The sequence below is a fragment of the Mustela lutreola genome, chromosome 2 (assembly GCF_030435805.1).
Source record: "Mustela lutreola isolate mMusLut2 chromosome 2, mMusLut2.pri, whole genome shotgun sequence".
In the NCBI taxonomy this organism is placed as follows: domain Eukaryota; kingdom Metazoa; phylum Chordata; class Mammalia; order Carnivora; family Mustelidae; genus Mustela; species Mustela lutreola.
The window spans coordinates 105,122,468-105,139,771 of NC_081291.1; the positions used below are offsets into that span (position 1 = coordinate 105,122,468).

Sequence of the window (17,304 nt, forward strand, 5' to 3'; positions counted from 1 at the left end):
CTTGAATTATGAAGAGTCACACAAATGGCTTTATTTCTCCCATGCTGTCCACTTTCACACAAATACAAAGATAAGCCCAAGGGCAGTATAAATGGCTCGGATCACCCTATCACTACCGGAAAACATTTGTTCAGCATCCTTTTATGGAACATGTCCCTTTCCTACATTTGTCAACTAGCAACACACTCCCAGGAAGACCAAGGAGCCTAGGCTTTCCTCGGATCCAGAGAAGCCTTCCCAGCAACTGAGAAGAGAAGCTCAGGGCTTTGACCCAGGAGCAGTGGGTAATCACTCCGTGTCTTAGAAAGGTCACCTGAAGCTTCTCGAGTGCAGTGTTTCCAAAGTCAGTTCCCACATCACTTCCCTGCTCCAGCCTTGGAAGACTTCAAGGCACCTTAAAAGACTCTTGCCATTTGGGGCATTACAGGCTACACTGGCACTATCTACAGATACCACACACAGCCAATGGCATCCTCCCCTCATGCTTTAGGAAGAGTTCTGGAACTCTGAGGTGAGAAGAAGAGGACTGCCATGACATTATCTGATGAGGTGACAGCCCAGACTCTGACCTACTGCAGAGAGCAGCCCTTACCCCGCGTGCCCACAAATCCCGTGCCTGTGCAGTCCACAGTGTGCTTGTGTGACTGCCTTTTACCTGCGGCTGGAGATGACAACACTTCTGGTGACTGCGTGCTGCTCTGAGCAGCGGAGGTGGTAGATTTAGGAGTCAATACTTCAGCCGTGGAAATGTGTGTGACTGGGAGAGGAGATGTTCTGAGGAGATGTGAAGCCGGGCTGTACTCTTCTGTCACACCAGGCCCTGGGGTCAATCCTTCCGCTGATGTGGGTACAATGGTCAGGGGGATCGATTGGCTGGTAGCATTTCCATGCACCTGGCTCCTTTCTGTGGTGACAGCCCTTTCTGTGGAGAGCTGCGGTGATGGGATTTCAGGGCTGGTTGGCAAGAGATGGTTTTCAGCCGTAGTCTGTACTGTTGTGGGGTCAGCCATTGGATCTGCTCTGGTTGACAAAGGGCTGAAAGGATGAGTGGTCTGGAGAATGGTAGTTGTCAAAGCTGGAGATGTTTGGGGTATGCTGGTCCTCATGGCTGGAAGGGTTTGCTGAGTGGAGGACTCTGTTAAGGTCGAGGGCCTAGGGATCCCTGGTGTAGACCTCACTGTTACAGCTTCGGTGGCCTCTGTGGGCAGAGACTCTGGGCTTGGTGGCTTTGATTCTGTAATGACTTTCTCAGGTTGTGGGTTACTCTGGTTCTTAGGATCTGCTGTTTGACTCTTGGGGAGCATTGCCACAGATAATGCCGTTGTCTCAGTCTGAACTGAGGTCACAGGAGTGTCTCTTGCCCTGGGCAGGACCAGGGTAGGAGGTGAAGGTGGTAGGGTTGTTTGGGAGGCAGACGGTGAGGCAGGGGTAGATGCCGTCAGGGATACTGGTAAGGGCGGTGGTGAGGAAGACATGGGCTTGGGCGCATCGGGAATGGACTGCAGTGGAGGAGCAGAGGCCCTGGTTGATGGTGAGACTGATGAGAACAACTGGTGGGACTGGGACACTGAGGGCAGGGGCAAAGGGGGGCCCAAAGAAGAAGAAGAGGAGTCACGAGTCAATGCAGCATCAGTGTCCAGAAGAACCAAAGTGTTGGGCCTGTTGATGGTGGGTGTGTAGGAGAGAACATTGGCTGTGCGCACAGCCAGCGACTCAGTGGAAGGCTGGGCGTACTCCCTGTCATAGGATGACACATTCCTTCCTCCAGTCTGAGCTTGTGACGAGGAAGAAGAGTCTGAAAGTGAAGAGTTTGAGATCTTAGTAGAAGAGGTAGAACTCTCCCTTAAGTCTGGGGATGAACTATTGTCTGTAATGGAAAGCAATGCCCGTTCTCCTTTGGTGAAAGTGGATGAGACATAGGTGTGGTCTGTGTAGTCACTGGAAGTCCCCTGTTCCATATCCGTGCCACTCACTTGATTGTAGCTAATTCCGGTGACTGCAAATGGAAAAACCAAAGTTAGGTCAACTCGACAAACAAGAAATCTCCCAAACACATGCTACATGCTTTCCTTGGAGAGGCAGTTTTTGATGGCGAGCATTCTGGAGGAGCGGTGTGGGCAGGGAGGAATGTACAGAGTCTGTGCGGAGTGTTTTTGCCAGCTGGGAGGAGTGCGGGAGGTGGCAATGGAAACGGTAATAAATGAGAAGTGGGGCCAGTGGCTGAAGAAGAGGGAATGGGTCCAAATTCCTTCCACATGCTTTTTTTGATAAAAGCAAACTGGTATCTAAAAAGCTCTTAAGACCCCAATAGAACAATTGTTATGTCTAAATGGAAAAAGGAAAACCCTCCCAATTTTCCATTCTGTATAATGATAATGAGATATTTCTTTCCCAGGAGATTGACTTTGGCCACGACTGGCCGGTCTCCTTTATTCCAGGCATCCTGGCAGACAAGATCACACATGGCTGAGGCAAGTGGAGGGAAGTGGGAGAATCCAGAAAGTTCTCTTCGGACAGAGCTTCTAAGGTACTTTCTGGGCTGACAGCAAACTTGATCATTCTAGGACTGTAGGTGCGCTGACAGGGGAGCTGAAGGGATGTGGGCAGAGTTCCTGCTGCTCACCTCCCAGGGCTGGCGAGGCTGCCAGGGAACCTGAGACCAAGCGGGCGTCACCCATCACGGTCACGTTCCCATCCTGGGTGGCGCTCTCGGTTTCTCTGGGCACTATCACAGAGTGCCCCACTTCCCCTGAGGTCGTGCTGGCGTTGGTGAGGGACCGCAGCGTGCGCTCTCCATTCCCGGTGAAAGTAGCTGAGGTGTGCGGGCCGTGAGCCTGGGACGTCCTCTCCTCCACCTCAGAACTGCCTCCGGGCCCTGGACCGTCTTCAGTGGCTGCAATAGGATTGAAAAGAGATGGCGGGTCAGCGCAGGGCTGGAGCGGCAGCACCGTGCGGGAGTCCCAGGAGTGACCTGGGTTTTCCCGGGTCTTTCTTGACACCCCCACGTGAGAAACCACAATGTGGTGCTCCCTGCAAACCGTCTCAGGACCAAAACCTCAAGAGGAACCGCAGATCAGCATACCCGTTCAGGCGACTGGGACCGCTGGGAAGGTTTACTACTTCGGCGAACAGGATCGATACTGTATTTCTGCTTGGGGATACATAATGGAGCTTATGTCAGGGAAACTGGTGGCGGCAGTGGGGCTGGGGGATGCCCAGCAAAAGACTGACTGGCCCACAGGGGCTTTAGATTTTCTGATGAGGTCCAGGAGGGAGAGCCCTCCCCCCATTACTCAGAAGGATTTTTCCTCCTGGGAGGGTCGGAACTGACATGGGGCTTATCATTCTTCTAGAGCATTAGTTTTTTTCCCTTAATGCATCAGTGAGAAACGCACGGTGGTTAGAGATTAAAGATGGGCTTATTTTCTGTTCTATGTTCTTTTTCTTTTTTTTTCTTTAATTTTTTTTTTAAGATTTTATTTATTTATTTGACAGACAGAGATCACAAGTAGGCAGAGAGGCAGGCAGAGAGAGAGGAAGGGAAGCAGACTCCCTGCCGAGCAGAGAACACCACATGGGGCTCAATCCCAGGACCCTGGGATCATGACCTTGGCTGAAGGCAGTGGCTTAACCCACTGAGCCACCCAGGTGCCCCTTTTTTCTTTAATTTTTAAAAAATATTTATTTATTTGAGAGAGAGGGAGAGAAGACACAACTGCACAGGTATGGGGCACCTGGGTGGCTCAGTGGGTTAAAGCCTCTGCCTTCGGCTCAGGTCATGATCCCAGGGTCCTGGGATCGAGCCCCATGTGGTGTTCTCTGCTCGGCAGGGAGTCTGCTTCCCTTCCTCTCTCTCTGCCTGCCTCTCTGTCTACCTGTGATCTCTGTATATTAAATAAGTAAATAAAGTCATTAAAAAAAAAACACAAAAAACAAACAAAAAAACCGAAGTGCACAGGTACAAGCAGGTGGCGGGGGGAATGGCGGTGGGGGGGAGAGAGAGAATCTTCAGCAGACTTCCCGCTGAGCCCAGAGCCCCATGTAGGGCTCAATCCCAGGACCCTGAGATCATGACCTGAGCTGAAGGCAGAGGCTTAACCAACTGAGCCACCCAGGTGCCCCGAGAAAACAAGTTCTTTTCCCATTTCTTATTCCTATTCCCAGACCAGATTAGCTCTTTTTTCTTTTTTTTTTTTTTTTAGTTTATTTATTTAAGTAATCTCTACACCCAACATGGGGCTCAAACTCATGACCCTGAGATCAAGAGTCATATGTTCTACCAACTGAGTCAGCCCGGTGCCCCCAGACTAGCTCTTAAAACCTCATGGAAAACATAGGTAAAGCTGCATGTTAGGGAAGCTCTCTTCATGGTAGGTTTGCATTAAATGGCAGGAATGAGTAGGGGGACAGGGATACACAGCAAGTGCTGAGACAGCCAGGAAGCAGGGAGAGACGTGACCTGACCAAGCTGAAGGGCTTAAGAGACCCATGGGAAGTCCGCCAGGAGCAGCTTGAGGGTTGAGAGTATCTGAGTACAAGTTCCCTGGGCAGAAGGGACAAGGTCCAGGCTAGGGAGATTACAAGACTCTTAAATGGAGTTTAGGCAAACAACCCCATCAGGCTTACAGAGTTAAGAAAGCAGAGAGTCGTGGCCTGAAACCGGAGTCTGCCTCCAAGCCCAAAAAAAGGAACAGACCAAGAATTCTGAAAGGCTGGATGGCAGAAGGAGTCTGCTTGGACTGATTCAGAGCAAATGAGATAAAGCATTAGGTGAACTGACGGTGAGCTGGTTTTGGGAATGAGGCTAATCCTTATCTGAACCCTAAGACCTGCTCACCCTGAGATCACCTTTCCCACACAAACCCACTGAGCACGCACCATGGAGTGAAGGGTACTGGTACTCAGGAGATACACACAGGAAAGGAAAGGGCATGGCACCTAAGCTCCCGGTTTGAGAAGGAGAAAACTCTGAGCCCCACGTTGTGAGGGTGGAAAATGAATCCTTTTGTCTAGGAGACAGAGCTTGCAGTTTGCACGCACATACGTGAAAAAGCACAAATATTCCCCACCCATATATGTAGTACTCTTTCATAATAAGCATATGCTTTTCCATCATCAGTCACAATAAATGCTAATTTTCCCCATCAATTAGGACGTTCATATGGGGGAAATGGAGCCCCTATTATCAGTGGAAGAGAGGTACGGATTTAAGCCCCTTATCTGCTTAAATGGTAAATTGTTGCATTTTTGCTTCATTCAGCACACATTTCATCTTAACAAGGTGGCTGAGAATTGTTGGTAAAATTACCCAAAAACATTATTAAAAAGGACCATCAAAGAAAGAGTGTTCTCAAATTGATAAATTGGACTTCATCAAAATTAAAAACCTTTGTGCTGCAAAAAAACGATATTGTCAGAAAACTAAAAAGAAACCCCACAGATCGGAAGAAAACGTCTGCAAATGGAGTATCTGATAGAGGACTAGGAATACCGGATCCAGACACTATAGAAAGAAACTCCTATGCGAGTAGACTTTCCCCAAAGTGAAAAGACCCTCAACGTCATTAGCTAGAACATGCAAATCCAAAACACCTGGGATGCCACTTCACATCCAGGAGGATGGCCATCGTCACAATAGGTGATCTGCAGTAGGTCCTGGGGAAGGGCCCCGAGGAACTGGAACATTCGCACGTTGCTGGTGGCAATATGAAATGGTGCGATCACTTTGGAAAGCAGTTTGACAATTCCTCAAAGGTTAAATACAGAGCTATCCTATAACCCAGCCATTCTGAGAGAATGTAAAACACATGTCCATATAAAGACTCATACCAGAATGTTCACGGTGGCATTATTCACAATGGACAAAAGGTGGGAAAGCCCCACATGTGCGATCACTGAAGAAAGGATGAACTCAGTGTGGCAAATCAGCCACACAAAGGAAGTACTAACATAGGCCACAACAGGGATGAACCTTGAAAATGGTATGCAGAGTGAAAATCACAAAAGGCCACGGGTCGTAGGATTTCATTCACAAACTCTCTAGAACAGGGGCACCTGGGTGGCTCAGTTGGTTAAGCGTCTGTTTGGCTCAGGTCATGATCCCCGGGGTCCTGGGATCGAGCCCCGTGCCAGGCTCCCTGCTTCGTGGGGAGCCTGCTTCTCCCTCTCCCCCTGCCTGCCACTCTGCCTGCTTGTGCTCTCTATCTATTTCTGTCAAATAATAAATAAATCTTAAAAACAACAAAACCCCAACAACTGTCTAGAATAGGCAAATCCTCAGAGACAGAAAGTAAGTTAGTGGTTGTCAGAAGCTGGGAGGAGGAGAGGATGGGGAGCCAGTGCTGATGAGCGCCGGGTTTCCTTCTGGGGTGGTGGAAGCATTCTGGAATGAGCGGTGCTGGCTGCACAACTCTGCAAATACACCAAAAGCCACTGAAATGCCCAGTTTGGGCAAACTGCACAGAATGTGAATTCTATCTCCCCAAAGCTGTTTAAACAAGGGGGAGGGAGAGCTGCTCTTGAGGAATGTCCAGGCCTGGGGTGAACAACAGTGCCTGAGGACCTTCCAGAAGTTGTGTGATTAAGGCAGGTCTGGGGGCGTGGGGTGGGCTGCAGGGGACAGAAGGACATGGTGATCTGTGTGTGGGAAGGACCGGTGGCAAGATTAGCTCCTGGCAGATGAAGAAAAAAAGTGGGGCTATACAGCTGGAAGAACGGCCTGGGAATGATGACAGCAGAGGGGCCTCCGGAGCGGCTCCGTGACCAGCCCCTCCGCCCTCCAGGGGGGTGCGGTCCTGTGAAGGGGACACTCACTTGAGCGTTCACCACGCGGAGATGAGGAATCCAGGCTCTCTGAGGAGGAGGAGGACAATGACTCGGTGGCCAGTTCAGCATAGCTCCTCTGGCCCGGCGCTCTGTCACTTCCTCTAGACTGGGGGGCAGAGGCTGAGAAGTGGGTCAAAACTGAGGCATTCACAACTTCGGGATAGGAAGTGGAGCTTCCTGTCACATCTGCAGATGTCTTGCTGTTGGTCAGGAACCAGCGCGCCGTGCTGTCTCTGCTTCTGCCCGATGGGACAGGCCTGGGCGCAGCCTCCGTTCGAGACATGGGGCTTCCCAGCTCTGCCTCCGAGCTGCTGGCAAGCTGGTCTCCTCCCAAGGCTGGAAGGGGTCAGGGAAACAAAGGCCATGACACAGATGGGAAAGAGATTCCCCAACAACCGAGACGCGCGTCCTCCCTAAGCAAAGATCCCCTTCGCGAGGACCTTGTAGAGTATATATTATATGGGTAACCTGACAGGCATTTTCATAGTCTAGATAATTATTTCAAACCTTTTCGATGTCAATAAGATAGCAATACTAAAAATAAGTGCTGGTGAAGAAGGGAGCTTTTAAAGAGAATGTGCTAAGTAGCAGAGTAACTTGCAGGCTTGGGTGTTTTCTTGTCTTTCCCCCAAAGGGGTCAAAGGAGAGCGGGGGTTACGTCCAACATATATGATGTGCCTACATAAAGGGCTTGCTCAGAGGCATTCTTCTCAATCAATTCCACTAGTAATTCTTTTTTTTTTTTTCCCACTAGTAATTCTAATTTTCAAGTATAGCAAACAAAAAATAAACTAGAGGGCGTCTACTGAAACGATGAATTTGAAGGACTATACTTTTATCTGCACGTGTTATTTGGAAGAACAATCTGTATATAAACAAACTCAAGCTAGGCTGAAAGAACAGGCCCACTCTCACTGAGGACAATCCCATAGGTGGTAAGAAGACATCCACAGGGCCAGCTCCGAGGACAAGCTCTTGACTCTGCTCTGATCAAGCGACAGGACTGCGCCCTCACTTCTTCATCCCTCTGAGCCTGTTTCCTCACCTATATAAAAGCAGGAGGCATGATGCCTGTCTGATGGACTTCACAATGTTCTCATAAGGATGAAAATAAAAATGTGATAAGGTGGTGTACCAGACAGAGGAGATGGCATTAGCTGAGAATATGCTCCCTTTTATTTTTTTGTGAGATGGCAAATGTTCGTGAAGCCATCTTTCAAGACAACCCAACAGTTTTTTATTTTATTTATTTATTTAAAGATTTTATTTATTCATTTGACAGACAGAGATCACAAGTAGGCAGAGAGAGAGGGTGGGAAAGAAGGCTCCCTACTGAGCAGAGAGCCCACTGCAGGGCTTGATCCCAGGACCCTGGGACCCAGAGGCTTTAACCCACTGAGCCACCCAGGTGCCCCTCAACAGTTTTTTTAAATGCCCATAAGAGACCAAGTGAAGATTAAATACTTACTTGGGGAATCATTTTGCCAGAATCCCACGGAGACCCGGGAAGATGCAAGGCCAAATCCATTTTCTGTGGACGGCTCGATGAATTCCCCATTTCCTGGATTCCTGGTTATTTCCCTATTTCTTTGCAACCCTGCCTCAAAGGGTGAAGAATGGGCCGATACTGAAGTCCTGGCAATTTCAGAGTCCTTGGGGAAATTCTCGGTCTCATTTAGGGGCTGCAGACTGACAGTTAAAGACGGGAGCATCCCGGGGACATCAGTGGGGAGCGTGGTGGCGACATGCTCACTCGCTCTCCGACTCGCCAAGGCACTTGGGAGAATGGTGGAGTTGTTCAGCTCCTCTGTGCTTCCGGAAGCTAAAATGGAAGAAAATGTGCTTTAACACTACTCCAGGGTTTAAGAAAATGAGGGATGTATCTAGATACAAATAATGCTTAATACCTTTTGTTGCATATATCTAGATAATGTGGACCTAAATATAGATAAACACATTTGACGGCACTCTCTCTTCATGGGATCTGATTCTCATAGAGCTAAGCGAGGAAGTGGTGAGGTCCTTCACTTAGCACAGTGGAAAGCTTTGGCTCTAGCTGAAAGGAAGATGGGAGAAAGCCTCTAGACATTCTTTGCCTTGGTTTTTATAGAGGAAGGAAAAAACTTCTACTCTGGAATTCCAGTTTAGAGATTATACAGGGAGTGGTCATGTGATAAGGCACAGGTTTTTGTTTTGCTTCATTTTAGCCATGTGATCCTTTTGTTCAAACTGATGTAGTAGATTAAAATCCAAATATATAAATGAATAAAAGTAAGGCAGTTCCAGAAGTCCTGCCCCCAGGCCACCCCTGGGGAGGCCAGGGCTCTGCAGACCACAGTGGGAATAATACTAGCCTAGGGCAGTAATTCCGGTCCTTGTCTGCATCTCTACTTTTCCCACCTCACGACCATGTAAACCTGAGGTTTTGAAAGACCATTAACTGAACTGCCTTTAAGAAGTAACAGAACAGGGGCTCATGGGTGGCTCAGTGGGTTAAGCCTCTGCCTTCGGCTCAGGTCATGATCCCAGGGTCCTGGGGTCGAGCCCCACATCGGGCTCTCTGCTCAGCAGGGAGCCTGCTTCCCCCTCTTCTCTACCTGCCTCTCTGCGTACTTGTGATCTCTCTCTTTGTCAAATAAATAAAACCTTAAAAAAAAAAAAAAAAGAAGTAACAGAGCTTCAAGTCAGCAAGACATACTCAATGTTACCACACTGATTTGATTTAATTCCATCCAAAAGTGAACAGGTCCCATAATTACAGTCAGGTTCATGAGGCTTTGGAGACCAGCTCTCAAGCTTACATACCATGCCAGTGGGCCCCTGGGAGATCAAGGACTCCAGGATGGGAACACTTTTTTGATGAAAAGGATGGCAGACACCACTATTAATTGTCAAGAGCCTCAAAAATTTAGTTATAGGCCATTTTGGTCAAAATATGCAGTCTGTTCCACAGAAGAAAGTGGCTTGCTAATGGCTCCTTTCCACAAAGAACTTTCCAAAGGACACCCTAAGAACTGGCCTCCAGAAGGGCACCCTGACGTTCTCATTCCAAACAGGAATAAACCACAGGAAAGCCTGGTGAGTGAAAAGAAACATGGCCAGCAAGATCCAAAGGCAAGAAAAAACATTTTTCTTTTTAAGCCAAAAATAATAAAAGTACTTTATACCTTTATAATGAAAGGTTTCAAGCTGTTATTTACGACCCAGAAAGGGACTAATTAAGTTCTCATTATAAATGGTCCTTTAAAGGGGCACCTGGGTGGCTCAATTGGTAGAGTGTCTGAGTCTTGGTTTTGGTTCAGGTCCTGATCTCAGGGTCGTGAGACTGAGCCCCACATCAGGCTCCATGCTCAGTACAGAGTCTGCTTGAGATTCTCTCCCCCTCCCTCTCCCTCGGCTCCTCCCCTGCTTGCACACTCTCTCTAAAATGCATAAATAAAATCTTAAAAAAAAATCGTTCCTTGAAGACCAGTCCTAAGTGCAGCTGTGACCAAAAGCACGAATAAATATTAAATATAGTTAGAGAGGGGGGAGCACAGGAAACACAAAGGTTCCTCTGACTCTTGTACAAACCACATAACCAGCTACGCCTAGTACACAGCCTGCGGCTCTGCTCACTGGGCCTTAAGGAAAGCAAATCGAAGACGCAAGCAATCCACACAGCTAGTGATTGAAACAAAAAAAAATAGACTGAACCCCCAAATAGAGGCCTAGCCTACTTGAACACACCCTTACTTAAAAGCAAAACCAAACAAATAGAAATCCATTAGTATATAAAAAAGGAACGCATAATATAGACATGCCCCAAAGCCTCACTAGCCACTTAGCTTCTCAGGCCTCACGTCATTAGAGTCATCGTCTGACCCCGCCAAGTTACAAGCTCCTCAGTTGCTGGGTGCTCTATCAAAGCACTATTCCTGGTCAACTGCAGGATTTTATTGATTCACTGCACAGTGGCGGTTAACTTGGACTCAGCCTGAGTACCTGTACAGCAAATCAATGGCCACAGATACACAGTTACGGAAATCACAAACATTGAAAGCCACAAAAGGATGATGGTCGTGCTGTCCCTGACTCAGGCTCCATGGAACACTGCTTCATCATCTCACCGCCATTATTAAAAGCTGCCATTTACCAACCAGTTCGATGTGCCAGGGTCTTACATATACCCTTCTACATTGTGCTAAGAAAGTACCTGATAGACATAATCCCACTGAATTCTCACAGTGAAGTAGTGAGTCCTTCTGTACTGAGTACTTCTATGCAAGAGAGAATGGTTGGTCAAACTCATCGAGAGTCACCCCTTACACTAGTCTCTGTGCTGAATACATCTCGGGAGAAATTTGCCATGTTTCTAATCAATGGGCCAGCAATATTGGTTATTTAATAACCGCTGTCCCTTGCTCATTACTACTCCTGAAGCACCCATTCAAAAATGGGAAGGCCATCCATTTGGGAGCAGAAACGAGCCAAGTTCCCTAATCTTTAGAACAGGAGGTATAAAGAATGCCCCACTCATCTGATAAAAGTGTATGGGCCATTCCCCAATCCCAGCACAAAATGCTGGAACCTCAGGCGGGCAGCGAATGCTCAACCTTGGTCTGACAGCTGTCCAAGACCTGCCGAACACCCAGCTGAAGCAGCTGATGGTTGAGAAAGATATGCTACATCTACAATCTCCTGAGTTATTTATGCTCTCTTCCTTTACAAAGTGAAATCACCACAAAGCAATTTACCTGGACCACACTGGCTCAGCCACCCACAGACATACTTTCATGAGTTGAGATCCATTATTATACCCTGAGCTCCTACTGAGAATCTATATAAAATATTGCCTTTTAAAGATCTTAAGCACAATTTCCTCAAAACCACAATCGGCGGCATTTTCTATTAGGATTCTCAACATTCCTTACAAGAATAGTGTCTTAGCATTCACGGCCCCCAACACACGCCTGCCTATGGATGAAATTCTGTGCTTACTTTATCTGACAATGGTCTCGCACCCCACCCAGTTTCCCTTTGTGCCCTGGTTTCCAGGAAGCTCAAGGCTAAATTTAGTGTTCAACTGCAGCCATTCTCACACAATTCAACATATACATATCTCTTTCTGCCTTCAAAAGAGAACTTTTCCTGTTAGTTGCTTTACTTATTTATTTTCCCCTCAGTGATCCAATAGCACACGGTCCTTGCAGAACATGTGGAAAATATAGAAAGATCTAAAGCAGCAAGAAAAATCATTTCAGATGGCTCCTGATCTGTTTTTAAAAATCTGATGTAGCGGTCTGGGCCTATACCTGCTTTAAAGCATACATTCCTGGCATATCACTTATTTTGGGGAGCCGGGAATGCCTGGCTGGCCCGGCTGCAGAAGAGGTTGTGCTGAATCCCTGTTTCTTCGTAGCAGAGCGAGGAGGGACAGGAGCACAGAATACCAAGGCCGGGTGTGTTGGGAGCAACAGAGGCTGGAGCTAGGAAGGATCTTTACGATCATGGGGTCTAATCCCTTCATGTTTCTCCTAGAGAACCCCATCCTCTCTGGACCAGGCTCCGGGCGGCTGTATGAAAGCTTACTTTGAAGAGAGCACAACTCATGGGACTGCTCTAAGTGCCAGGTCTTTCCCTGGGTCACATTTACGGGTGGATGGAGTTGCCAAGCGTCAACAGGCACACACCCCCACTCCCACCCGCAGCCCTCCCCCTTCGCTTCCCTTGTACAGAGTACCAGCGGGCGAGGCGCCTCCAGGTCTGCCTCGGGCATGTCCCGCTGGCTCTCAGAGCTCACGCCCTCGTGCCCATCTATCCCGCTGTCAGGCTCAGGCTGCAATAGTAAGCTCCTGGAATGTAGATTTAAGGGCTGGTAGGAGGTACACCAGAGCTCTGGTTCACAGGTGAGCGGTTACTAACCCCACAGAGCTGTGTTTCCCATGTGGCTTCAAGTCTCTCCAGGGAGCAGGGAGGCTGGCAGGCTAGACCCAGATGGGTCATTTAACATTCCCTCATTTGGCAGCACCTAAAGCCTGATGTAGCATCTAGTTTTTGAAAGAGGTGGCCCTCAAGATAGCACAGAATACCCACGTTATAAAAAGGAAGAGAAATGCTCAGTGAAAGACTCAAGGAGTAGGAACGATACGGCAGAACTCTTCAAAACCTAAAGGTAGAAGGTTCTTTTTTCTTTCTTTTTTTTTTTTTTCTTTTAAAGATTTTATTTGTTTATTTGAGAGGGAAGAATGTCAGAGGGAGAAGCAGGCTCCCCATGGAGCTGGGAGCCTGATGTGGGACTCGATCCCTGGACTCCAGGATCACAACCCGAGCCCAAGGCAATCGCCCAACCAACCGAGCCACCCAGGTGCCCCTCTTTTTTTCTTCTTCTTTTTTTTTTTTTTTTAGATTTTATTTTAAGTAGTCTCTATACCCAATGTGGGACTCGAACTTACAACCCTGAGATCAAGAGTTACATGGTCCACCGACTCTGTAAGTCACCCCTACAAGTATAAGGTTCTAAAATGACAAATGCTCAGGGAATTTGAGGGCCAACTAATTTTTTTAATGTTGAAAAATCTAGATGATGACAGAGCCAAGTCCAGTAAAGTTAGAAACATAGGCTGATTTTCAAAATATAAACCACAGTAGTGGGTTGAATTTAAAATATAAATATTAAATGGCCTTGACCAGAATCAAAGTGTAGCTTCCTAGAAAACACTTCCTTTCTACCATTTAGTAAAGCTGGTTGTAAATCACTGAACCACAGACCTTTGAAACTAGAAATAGGCTCATAGCTTTTATCCAATCTAACCAATGTTTAAGAATAATCTTAAAAGGAATCTCCTAAAGACATGAATCATAAATTACATACATACGCAGTCAGCAGAAACTATACATAGTATATAAAGGAGAAACTGCCACTTTAGGTATTCCAGAAAAGATATCCAGGTTCAGTTTTTGCTCTGGTGATATAAACCCTAACCCCTAGTCTTTCAAAGTATCTCTAAATCCTGACCTATGAAAATTTGGAAATGGCAATTTCGGAAGCAACCGAATCTCTATTTCCAAGACGATTTCCAGCCCTCTCTGTCCTGCTTCATCAGGCATGTGGATGAAAACACATGCAGCATACACGGATTCTGAATAAAACCTCAGAGGTGGGAAAAGACAGGCAGAGTTTCCAGCATTCTCTTTGGCCTGTGGCTAGAAGAGCCTTGTGATACTGGGGCACATGCTAACCCCCATTACTTACCAACCGTATGGTGGTCTGAGATGGCAGGGAACTTAAGAGGAGTGATAGACACAGCCTGGATCCTCAAGAGGATCACAGTGCCTCTGGGGAGACGGATGCTGGATACCCTGGTGTGACAGGGTAGACAGCACATAGGCTCAGAGGGCTGAGAACAGGCTTGCCGAAGGGAATACCTGCACAGAGCAGGGGTGGGGAAGTGGGGAGGTGAGGGTGAGGGGGGCGGGAATGGAGCTTAACTGATGACTAGGAGCTGAAGAGGCAGAGAGGTGAGTCCTCCACTGCCCGCAGTCTTCCAAACACGGGCATTTTGTTTTTGTTTTTGTGTTTTTTAAATGATACCTAGAAAAATGTCTATCTGTTATCTTTGCACTTTGTTTTTTTTTTTTAATGATACCCAGAAAAATGTCTATCTATGTTATCTTTGCCATTGCAATAAGCGATTTTGCAATGATGAAGAAACACAAATCTAACTCCTAATCAAATGACGCAACACTCACCATTTCACTCACCCCAAAGCATGGCCTCTTGTGCAAGGAGACACACTGACAACTCTCAGTGTACGTGGGGAGAGGGGACAAGCAGGGGATGGTGGACACAAAGGGCCTAGAGCAGCCATTAGACCAACTCTAATGTTCCTCCTTATGCAGTTAAAGAAAACATATTTTAAAGACGGACTTCAGAACAAAGATACATTGTACAGATGGTGGTACTTCTGCCCCCAAATACTTTGCATTTGCCCCTAATACCTTTCCCCCTCAGCCCCTGTGACAGGGATGTTACTAGGAAGCTGTGTGCATCTACTACTTCTATTCTGGATGACATCCGTGTGGGAGGCTGGGTTAGGAGACTCACCTGAGGAGGGCTCTGAGGGAGGGGAGGAAGCCTGAGTCTTGGAGAAAGGCAGCCAGGAAAGCGCCAGGCCTGAGGTGTTTCTCTTCCCTAAGACTGTGATCTCTTCTCCCATCCCCAGAGCAGGAGGAGGGGAGTGTCCTAAAACCCAAGTGGCAGCCACTTGGCTGTGCGCAGTCACTTCTTCCGGGAGTCCCTTTCCTCTCTCCAGGGAACCCCGGGATGTTGTGCTCTCTGTGTGGGAAGGGTCAGCTCTTCCTTCAGACCCTGAGCTGGATGGCAAGTGAAGCGTTCCCAGAGCTGAAAGCAGACAGTAACAATTACAATTCCATCAGCAGACCTCCAAATGTCTGAGTAATGGGTAGTGGGCTCACCTCTGACCTCTGTGAGGAGAAATGAGGAGCAATTATTCATTCTACAACAAATTCACTCCTGAAGGAGAGACCACAAACCAAGACAAAGCCTGTGTTCAGATCTCACCAACAAAGACAGAATTTTCAGTGGTCAAGTTATTATAAAACGGGCACAATGAAGCTAAGTGTCAGACGATATGGAATCAAGGATCCGATTCTGATCCCCATGACTCGTCACTCACATTCCACAAAGCTGGTCTCAGAACTGACTTAAAGTCAACATAAACAAAATCTCCAATATCTGCATGACCAGCACCTCCAGGCAGCACCCTGGGCAGTTCTAAGCTCTACGTCCATCACTCATGAATGGAACATAAAATATTGTCCTTTGCACTCCTTATAGCATTGAGTCCCCCACCCGAACTCCTGGGGAAACCATGGGGTCATTTTTGATGGCTTCACCCTCTACTTTTAGGCTGTCACCAAGTTGTACCAATTTTCCTTTGTGAAGAGTCTTTACCAATCCCTTCTCTCTGCACCTAAGGCCACCAGGCCGTAGATCTTAGCACCCGGATCTGCCTGGGTGGTCCCCTGGCTCCAGGTTCCCTCTGCCTCATCTCCCACCCTAGATGTCTTCTACCTGCCTGCCAGCTGACTTGTCCCCAGATTTGCTGTGATCATGTCACCGCCCTATTTAAAATCCTTTGGTGACTCTTCCTACCACACCAAATCTAATTGGCCTGGTCTTCAAAGTTCTCTGTGACTGCCCCAACCCCCTCCACACAGCTGTCCTTTCCTCCAGGTGGGACCGACCCCCTCCCCATGGGAAGCCGCTGGCCAGCCAGCCTCACAAAGAGACCCAGCTTCTCTTCTTTCCTCACGTGATCTGTGCACCCCACTCCTCAGCTACTCCTTCTACCTTGCTCAGATGCACAGAGAGCCTCAAATCCCAACCATAAAACCTATGAGCTGTTTGACCTAGACACCTCAGATTAATTAACTTCTCTACCTTCCGTTTCCAAATTCTTCAAAAGAGGATAATGTGACCTCACTGGCTTGCCATGAGAACTGAAGGAACAGATGTGTGGGTGTGCAGTAAGTACCCAATTGGTGCCACTTTTCTTTGTCCTCCCTTCTCCAGGCAAATCTTGCACATCCAGCCCCAGCCCCTTCTTGAAACCCTTCGTGACAAGGTGCCAACCTGCTGAGCTGTGCAGATTGAAGCAGGAACCACCGCTGGAACCACGTGCACACAGATGCAGCTATGTGGCCCATTGGGCCAGACCTAGCACCTCCCTCGGAGACTGCGGTGTGTGGCACAGTCACCAGTGTCACTGGGATTCAGTCTGGCCACAGAATGTCAATTCCACGGGACTGCTCAGGCCTCCAGACAAAATCTGCACCCTCACGCGGACTATGTTGCAAACTCGCTCAATCACAGCGAGCCACAGAGGGCGTCTGAGCCGCACAGCCCAGGACCCACAGCCCAGGACCCTGGATGGGCCTGGGGCTCAGGCTAGGGAAGAGGGAGATGCAGAAACTTCGTTTTCCAGGAGGGGACATACCTGTAGGAAACAGGCCATCACTGGCACAAACTCACCTCTGGTGAGGCTCTGGGAAGTCAGAGCCGTTGCTGTGTCAGCCCCAATGGGGGAAGTGGTGAAATTTGTCTTCCAGAAAAAGTTGTTTCTTCCTCTAGCATCTGCTGCTTTGGTCTGTAGAGTGATGTTTTCTGGAGCATCTGAAGAAGTATGGTTCTTTGTGGGGATCTGAGTCCTCATAGCCTCCTTGGAAACCACTGTGGAAAAGTCCATTTGGTTCTGATCAAAGGTGATGTTTTCTATGTGGGATTCAGTGTTAATTTCTGTCCAACTGCTCTCTTCAGCGGCTGAAACAATAAGCAAATAGATCAGTAAGAACTTGCTGGCTTCTGAAAAAGAAGGAAACCTTCAGAAAAGCCATGAGCAGATGTATCAGTGAGGAAGTGGATTCAGATCGAATCATTTCACCTTTCTTTTTTCCCCCTTGGGAATTGTTCTGACA

The 17,304-nt window shown here is 47.9% G+C and overlaps 1 protein-coding gene across 3 annotated transcripts in view; it reads right to left on the reverse strand.

Annotated features, from left to right (window-relative positions):
* Window positions 1-17,304, reverse strand: part of HEG1 (heart development protein with EGF like domains 1) — an 87,498-nt gene that overhangs the window by 42,697 nt on the left and 27,497 nt on the right. For 2 of the 3 annotated variants that reach the window (XM_059162933.1, XM_059162935.1), the window contains exons 2-7: window positions 16,862-17,149; window positions 14,912-15,208; window positions 8,294-8,647; window positions 6,814-7,161; window positions 2,624-2,893; window positions 656-1,996 (exon numbers count right to left, since the gene is read on the reverse strand). In XM_059162933.1, coding sequence (XP_059018916.1) covers window positions 656-1,996; window positions 2,624-2,893; window positions 6,814-7,161; window positions 8,294-8,647; window positions 14,912-15,208; window positions 16,862-17,149 — 2,898 coding nt within the window. The remainder of the gene's footprint in view (window positions 1-655; window positions 1,997-2,623; window positions 2,894-6,813; window positions 7,162-8,293; window positions 8,648-14,911; window positions 15,209-16,861; window positions 17,150-17,304) is intronic. The other variant, XM_059162934.1, reaches the window with a different exon arrangement.